Here is an 8398-nt window from a genome sequence, read left to right as displayed (position 1 = left end):
AGGAGGGCAGGTTGGGTAAACGGGAGCTTCGATAATCTGTTATAACGGGAAAAAAGTAAAAGTAACTGAAAACATTTGTTTCAAAATTGCCGGAGCTGTTATTCATTTTGTTAGGAAGTTGCTTGACAGTTTTAAATTGTGTTGTATTAGGTACCTGGTATAATAAGCAGACTTCTCGTCAGATGGTCACACCTAAAATAGCAATATTTTAAATTCTAGGTAGTACCTTCCTATTCTATTACGAAACTACGTTATTTGATCCCATATTTGTGCCACACAGTTTATAAAAAAATAAAATTTACGATAATTTTGAGCAAAACTGCGTAAGCTCCTCTAGCTCCTCATCAATCATCAATAATAGCTCCTCATGTAACTTTTCAGGGATTTCATAATCTAATTTCAAATTATAAGCTAATTTAGTTCTACAAAAATGCGAGTACTAGACAACGGGCGACAATGTCGCATTCACAATCGCAAGAACGAGGCATCACACTCGAGACTTTCATTACAGAAGCACAGTGCCATTCGGCGCACGGTGTAATTGGAACGTAACGTCACAATGTACCCGATAGGGCACAGTGAGCTCATTTTGACAAACGAGCTTTTAATGCCTACTTTAGTTGGCACGATGATTTGTCTCGAATTGTGACCCACATTTCATTTTTGATTTGGTTAATATCCGTCTGGGTAGGGGTTGTTTAAAGTTAGACTTCACATTCCTCGGTCTTTTGTGACCAGTCAAGAAGTGTGTAAAAGGCTTATCCTATAGGACTTCAATCTTGATGCCACATTACCTCATGTAAGTCGCGCATTAGCGCGCCGGGCACTAGCGCGGTGTATTGTAGCAAATATTTGTAGAGATCATTAAATCTTGGGTCAATTTAGGGTCATACTTTTGGAATTACTTAATCGAACGACCTTACTACATAAACCAGGATAAATGCACTCACTGCATCCCCTTCCACTATGATAATGTCTACTCTTGCACCATTTACAGCAATTAAAACTTTACGATTATACAAACAAGGTCCTCATTTAAAAGTTGCTTCGCCAGCACAAATGTTTTGCTTTTAAAACGCCTTGGAAGCGAGCGCAGGCTGGAGTGCTTTAGGATTGGAATGGGGGTGAAAAATGGAACGTCAGGCTTGTCCTACTATGCATTAATGTCTGTTTAGATGTGCACTGCATTATCCATTCCATCTCAGTTAAATACACTTAATAACGTCGTATTAAAAATGACGTTTGTGTGGTACAAAAACACTCCAGAGTTGAAATGTTTACAAGTAATTCGAGTGTGTAATTAGTTATTTGGATTCTTAATTCGTAGTCAAAAGGTTAGAGCTTATGTAAGTAGGTACTTAATTATAACTTTTTCAGCAAAACTTTAGAAAATCTGATGTCTAACATCTCAAATCTGATGCACAACACTAACTAAATTAATAGTATGTTATTGCTAACTAATTGTTAGTAAATAATAACTGGAATTCGCTGCCTGCTGCATGCTGTCTTTCCCGGACACTGTAATCCGAGTCTCGTCAAGGTGAGGGTGAATGAATAGGCACTTACAGGGCAAATGTATCATCTTAGACTGCATCTCACTTAACACCTTTAGATTGCGGTCAAACACCTGCATTGTTCTAAAAAAATAACTAGCCGAATTTAAAAGTAACAAAAAAAGAATAATAAAACTAGCACTCTATGGCTAGTTAACGTCCCCTTTGCCAAGAACTGAAACAAACCAATCCATAAAAGCCAGTCGCACATGACAACCTCCTTTCCCGCCAAAAAGTTTAATTTAGCACTTGAGTTATACCCAGTAGCGGGTGTTGGGATTATTGAGCGCACAATATGGCTGACGCGAAAAATTACAAGTGGGCACATACACAGTGGGGGTGGGTGCAGAGGTTGCTTATCTGCACGGGACTAATACCCGATGCAACTCCTGTGTAGCGAGGATCTACAGCTTGACGGCCAATAAAAACCCAACCAATGAAGGTCAAGTTTGTCCTGGGGGAAAGTTAACTCTCATTGAACCCACAATTAAATTAATCAGAACAACATAGGAGGAGTTCGAAGTCTTAAGGTGCCTATGTCCACACATGAACAGCCTCTTTCGTCGTAATTTTATTGCATCCATTTTTCAAATTTTTCAAATCGAACACACAGCGTTGAATAGAGCTCTGTGATTGGTTCGCGTGTCGCCCTGTGCGTCCAAATACACTGTAAACCTCATAGTAATGTTTGTGACTACGGGCGTGAGTTTCTTCCGCCACTTCTTTACAGCACCAGCCCATATGTTGTCCCGTAGTGGTGGTAGGGCAAGCTATATTTGGAACGTGTATAAGCGCCCTGGAATGGGCCTAAGTAGGTACTGAAGAAAAAACTTTGACTAGTTCGCCAAAATCGAGCCTACTGAACCCACTTACTCTGTATCAAACCTGAGCACCCCTATGCACCTCACAGGAGGGTCCGTAAGTGACGATCTGAAATCCTGTTCCCGACTTCCGTTAATACAACCAGCGAAAGATGTTTTATGGCACAAACGTGATGATAGTATTGCCGGGTCAATTTACCAATAAACATTTTGTGGCTGGAAATGGTAGAGCAGTGTTAGTAGGTTGTTTATTTATATCCAACTGCCGATAGAGGGTAAATATTTATGAAACAATAATAAATATGACTTGAAGCAACAAAAACTTCATACTCATTCATAATCTTGTTATAGCAGTTGGAAAATATACAAGTCCTAAGTAGATACCTGCCTAATGTTTTCGTTTACCTAAATTATTATCACCTTGTGCACGTGGGTGTACTATCTACTTTACACCTTGATGTACCTAGATCTACCTAATTAGTATTTGCGATTATGTAATGAATCCTTTTGTAAAATACAACAATAACGTATGTGTACTTAACATGGTAGATGTTCCTTGATAGGTAAGTATGTGTCATTCGCACTAAACTACTATGTAGTAGAGACATACTTGCCTATTTATTTACATACTTTGTTTGATTTACGCCTCTATTGTTTAGTGATTAACTCCTGAACTCAGCTCTTTTAAATTTTTATAATGTCTTCATTTCAAATCCACAAATTCAAGTAGGTATTATTTTCCTAGCTCTACATGGACATAATCACATCTGCACCTTTCCGGATTGTACGAACAAATGAATTAAACTAAAAGTGTAGCCTTTCTCGCCTAGCCTGTCCCCAGGGTGTGCTTGTCTGCCTAATACGAGCCTTGACGAAGGGTTTTCCGGACCGGGCGCCATTCAACCAAGATATTTGTTTCACACTAGCTTTTTCTGCTGGAATAAAAATCAAAAATATACCCCAGAGCATAGATATAATAATTTTAATACACTCAAGTCCATTGAAACATTTTATACGTTACTTACTACCTACTCGTAGTTAGGTTGTTAAAATAAGATATGAAAGATTTTTTTAAACCTATTACTACTTCTGAAGTCAAAATTTTCGACTCACACATAGCGAAATGCCAGCATACTTCAGTGAGAGGTAGACCCAAAATTAGTCTGCCTAGCAGCCTAAATAAGTATAGGGAAGCCCGGCAGGTGCGAATTGAAGTAAACATAACTTCGGTAAAAAATAAGTAGGTACCTTACTTTCGCGAGAGATTTTTACCAGATTTCGCAGGTTTCCCTAAACGACTCCTAACCTGATGCCGGCGGTCCCCAAGGCTCGATAAGCCGTGAGCGGCCGTCCGGGCCGGTCAACATCCGTTCCTGCCGGACGTCATTCCAACTCCGGAAAATCACCAATCTCCTCTTTACCTGTTTTTTTGCACGACTGACATCTGGCACGTAAACGTATGTGCAATTTGGTTCAGTGCTTAAATTCACAGGCGAAAAAGACTGGTTCTTGCTCAAATTACCTAAAAACTTTTTTAGGTAATCTTTTTTTTTTCTTAGCTGAAGTTAAGATAAGTAGATAGAACGCACTTTATTGTACACTACACCAGACAAGAAAAGAAACAGAAAGAAATATACAAAAGATACAGCACAATTTAAGCGCTCTTATAAGCGATTTCTTCCAGACAACCTAAGTTACTAGTACCTAGATAGGTATTTTAGAAAAACTAGAAAATGTGAGATTAGTGAGATTTTAATGTTTCAATAAATTGTTGTAACATATTTTAAGCTCTTCTGCTGTTTACCTACTTATGACTAGAATCTTATTTTTAATTATCTTCTAATCAAAGTAAACCGTTTTTAAAACCAACCGAAATCGTGATAAGATTACTCTAAGTTACTTAACTCTTGCGTTTTATTACCTTTTTGTACCTCTGCTTACCTGCAGCTGCTTAGGTATAAACTTAAGCATTACCATTCTATATTTTATCGTCTAAAGCTAGCATCTCATAAAAGTTATGCACGAGGAGAGACCCTTCTGCATAAGCAGACAGCTCTGATGGAAATTTCCCTTAAAACCCCTTACACGGTCCCAATGTGCAATATTTTCTTATTCATCGCCGAGAGATATTTATTAGGCCAATAAAATTTGTCCTAAGCTCAAGCCATCTTCCCACCTTCTTCATATTTCACGTTAGCGGCTTTGCTCTCCTACAAGCTGTGAAACAATTGCATTCGAAGACTGGTGCAAAAATATCTATTGACTTTAGTTTCCGTATTACGAGTAGTATCAAGAATCACACAAGTTTACAATTATAGCAATAACAGTACCAACAAAAAAATACATACAGTCGAACATAGAACCTCCTTCTTTTTTGAAGTCAGTTAAATAGAGTAAGTACTTACTTATCACGTTCGGCGACTCTACGGTGCACGGTAGGTACCTACTTCGAAGAATAAAATTCACTTGCGAGCAAAAGTATGGAATCACTTACATGAAGTTGTTTCCACGCGATCTTGTGTACTAACCAATTTGTTAGTAACAAAAAAAGTAGCACCATTTTAAAGATTAAACTTTTAACTTTAAATTGACACTTCTTTTGACACTTTATCTGAGATTCTACACCTTCAGAAGCAGCATAAATCGTTGCACTATTGCAAGAAGGGCTCAGCCAGCGGGCTGTCGCACGTCAGCTCCACATAAGCCAGTCCTGGGTTTCGAAAGTTTTAAGACGCTTTCGGGATACCGGTGGCTTTATCCCGAGACCAAGTTCTGAACATTGCCGGTGCACATCGCAGAGGGAAAACCGTTTTTTCATGTCAACTTCTCTACGAAATCGTCATTTGACTGGTATCAACGTCCAGCAAGAGCTCAGAAATGTTCGTAGGATAGCTTTTAGCAAGTGGACGGTAAGTGTGTAGTGGTAAGTTACTTTTTTTGTTACTAACAAATTCGTTAGTACACAAGATCGCGTGGAAACAACTTCATGTAAGTGATTCCATACTTTTGCTCGCGAGTGTAGTTATTGTTATTTATTTACTTAGGTACCTGAATGTGTGCACATTAATGAAGTTATTGTTTTCCCAAACTAGAAGCTCTCTTAATAAAGGTAAATAACATGGATATTAGCCATACTTAATGAACATCAATTTATTATTTAAATAAATAATAAATATATAAAGTCCTTTATATAAATTGAAAGGAAATATTTTTTGTCCTTACAAAACAACACCACGCCACGCGTCGTATTTGTTACAAAGCGCCATCTATTGACCAGTAGTAGAAATGCTATCCTTGAGTGAGAGGGTTTAGGGTTTGTATCAGCAGTCCTCATCATTTTATCAAAATAATTTCAGTAATGTTATTGCGATGTTGCTAAATGCAGAATTACAATATTTGAGCCAGAAAGTATTAAAATACAAACAACACAAGTTATTAACAATAATTTATTTGCTACTATCTCTAATACAGGTTATAGTACATATTTCTACATAAATAAATTAAACTTCATCAATAAGCTTGAATCTCTGATGCTGAGGCTCCGGGATCACATTAAAATATTTTTTGTATATCGTCTGGTCTTCTCGTCCCCCATATATCCGCTGTACCCAAGTGTGTTCCCAGTCGGCATCAAACTTTTCACAAGTGACTACCACCCGACCAGCTTCCATTGCAAACAGAGTGCCGTTGCGACCGAAACCAACCTGAAATATAAATTACAGTGAAATTAAAATTTAGGTCCTACAAACAATTAATGTAAAAATGAAATCATGCTTTGATATTTGAAAGCATATCAGAAAGGTTCTCTAATTCATGCATAAGTTAAAATCATAGTAGGTACACACATTCAGACCAGGATGGAATCTAGGAGTCCTCTGAGTTGCTAACATATGACCCTGCTGAACGAAGTGACCATCCTGCACCTTCCAGCCTCTGTGTTTAGGTTTTACTTTGCAGTTTGTATTCTGTGTACTGCCTCCTGTCTTTTTACTTGCATTTCGCACAAATTCTACGACAAAAAACCAAGTTAGAATTTAATACAAAACACCACCGAAACCTAACTTCAACAGAAAACTATACCTTTTAGAACGGAATTAGCTTTAACAGCAGAGAATAATCCAAAAGACATTGTAAATCGTCAAAGATAAAGTATTTTTACGTGATTTATTGCGGATTAAATATAAAATTCGAGTTCAATTTTCGGAATATTACACTAGTTATTTGAACGTTCGTCTGTCAAAACAAATGTCAACCTTTTTTTTTATTTCTTTTATTACGGCATTGTGCTTGTGCACTCACTAGTAGGCGTGTTGTCTTCGAGCAAATAAACTTTTTTAAAAGGAGACGCTTTGTGTTCGACACGGTAATAACATTGAAGGAAAAATAATGGGAAGGTTGTATTATTAGTTAAAACTATTTGCGTGTGGTGCAGTTTACTCGTTTGATAATTTATTATTATTTTAATATCTCAGATTTTTGGCTGAGTCTGTATTTTAGAAGTTTCAATCTCTATTTTAAAACTGGTGTGCCCATAATATATTAGAACTACCCACTTATTATTTTGTTTCAAACATCCAAATGAATCAACGCAACGTCCAATAATAATTAGTATTGTAGAAATTAACATTTATAAACAGCTATCCATTTGTACTTTGGAATAAAAACAGTATATCTCAAGTTAAACCCTACCTAGTTGTAATGCATATTAGGTGCAATTTATTTTGCAACAGACATAATATTAATGTGGGTATACAACAACAAACAGCGCAGATCTAGATACCTACGTACTGATATACCTACTGTTTAAATAAGTAGCTTGGTGCAAGGTCAATTCAGTCGACAGTGGAACAGTGATTCCAGATTGAGTTACACGTGTGTACTTAAGTGTTCGAACTTCTTTAGCCGCGAGTTATCATGATACTGATTATAGTGTTTGTAGCCTTGATTGCGGTGCTGCTTCTTTCATGGCTATCCTTGATGTGGGATAAGAGATTAACGAATGTAAAAGGGCCTACCCCTTTCCCGATTATAGGAAGCGGGCATTTGTTAGCCGTGGATTCAACGGGTAGGTACATAAAAAAATGTAATTTAATTTTTATTTAAATATTTTTTACTACGAGCTTAGTAATGTAGTAAAAAACACTTATGGATAAGTTGTTCCGATTTATTTTTTTCTATTTCATTAGTAACTACATAACTCCTTTATTACAATAGTTAGATCCATTAATCTTTAATTATTTTAAACTTTATTTCAAGGACTTGCGTTTTCATGATTGTTAATATTTTTTCTTTAAAAATAAATCTTCAAAAACAGCTTGTCCTAAGTGGTGGCCGTTTCCGTTATAAAATTTTGATTATTTTTTTTTACAGGCCTACCTACCAATTTTCAAAAATTTTCTGCGTAGGTACTTGTCTTAATCTACCCACAAAATTGCATTAAACTAAGAATTGTGGTTCCTTAAAAACCGCAAAAAATGAAATTTCGCTAAAATCTCGCTACAAAACGGCAATTTCATACTTTGACACCTATTTTTGTAGCTTATTAGAATTAAAATAAATTGTACCTGTAAAATATTTAAACACGTTACTATTCTTATAACCTCAGCTTATAACTTAAAAAATATTAAGAATCCAGTAAAGAAAAGGAATATTCAAAGCAGTATAATATAAATACCACATTGTTTTAGAATATGTTTTGTATTATTTTAATGGTTACTTACCTTTGACAATGAACTTCATAATGTTTATCTGCAAGGTCACAACAGACTTCATAATGCTGTACCCCCAGTGAAAAGGGATCTAACTCGACTTAGATCAAAATTGACTTTATAACATAATGTGAATCTCTGAAAAATTAGCTATTTTTGTATCTAATCGGTATGTTTCTACGACGTATAGAAAAGAAAATAATTTTGTGCCAAATGATACAAGTAAGGCTTTGTGAACCAATTTTGAGTTTTCTTTCGTGTATATTGATACATGTCTACTTTTAACAAAGTATACCGGAGGCTTCTTTCAATTTTT

The 8398-nt window shown here is 36.2% G+C and overlaps 1 protein-coding gene across 1 annotated transcript; it reads right to left on the bottom strand.

The window, feature by feature from the left end:
• Positions 1-5812: 5812 nt before the first annotated feature.
• On the bottom strand, positions 5813-6616 carry mRpL27 (mitochondrial ribosomal protein L27). Its single transcript, XM_028316696.1, has 3 exons — positions 6455-6616; positions 6220-6383; positions 5813-6078 (listed from the first exon to the last, which is right to left on the bottom strand). The coding sequence occupies exons 1-3, from the start codon at positions 6501-6503 to the stop codon at positions 5875-5877; spliced, it is 417 nt and encodes a 138-aa protein (XP_028172497.1). The 5' UTR covers positions 6504-6616; the 3' UTR covers positions 5813-5874.
• Between the last annotated feature and the right edge of the window lie 1782 nt (positions 6617-8398).

Source organism: Ostrinia furnacalis, unplaced genomic scaffold (assembly GCF_004193835.3).
Source record: "Ostrinia furnacalis isolate ACB-3 unplaced genomic scaffold, ASM419383v2 OfSCF5843, whole genome shotgun sequence".
NCBI lineage: Eukaryota > Metazoa > Arthropoda > Insecta > Lepidoptera > Crambidae > Ostrinia > Ostrinia furnacalis.
This window is presented reverse-complemented; position numbering and strand designations above follow the sequence as displayed.

Bases quoted from the DNA above. Each gene is read 5' to 3' on its own strand.
- mRpL27 (XM_028316696.1), bottom strand. From the start codon at position 6,503: ATGTCTTTTGGATTATTCTCTGCTGTTAAAGCTAATTCCGTTCTAAAA. The intron at 6,384-6,454 runs GTATAGTTTTCT...TTTTTGTCGTAG, and splicing joins AGCTAATTCCGTTCTAAAAG to AATTTGTGCGAAATGCAAGT. The intron at 6,079-6,219 runs GTGTGTACCTAC...TTTATATTTCAG, and splicing joins GATTCCATCCTGGTCTGAAT to GTTGGTTTCGGTCGCAACGG.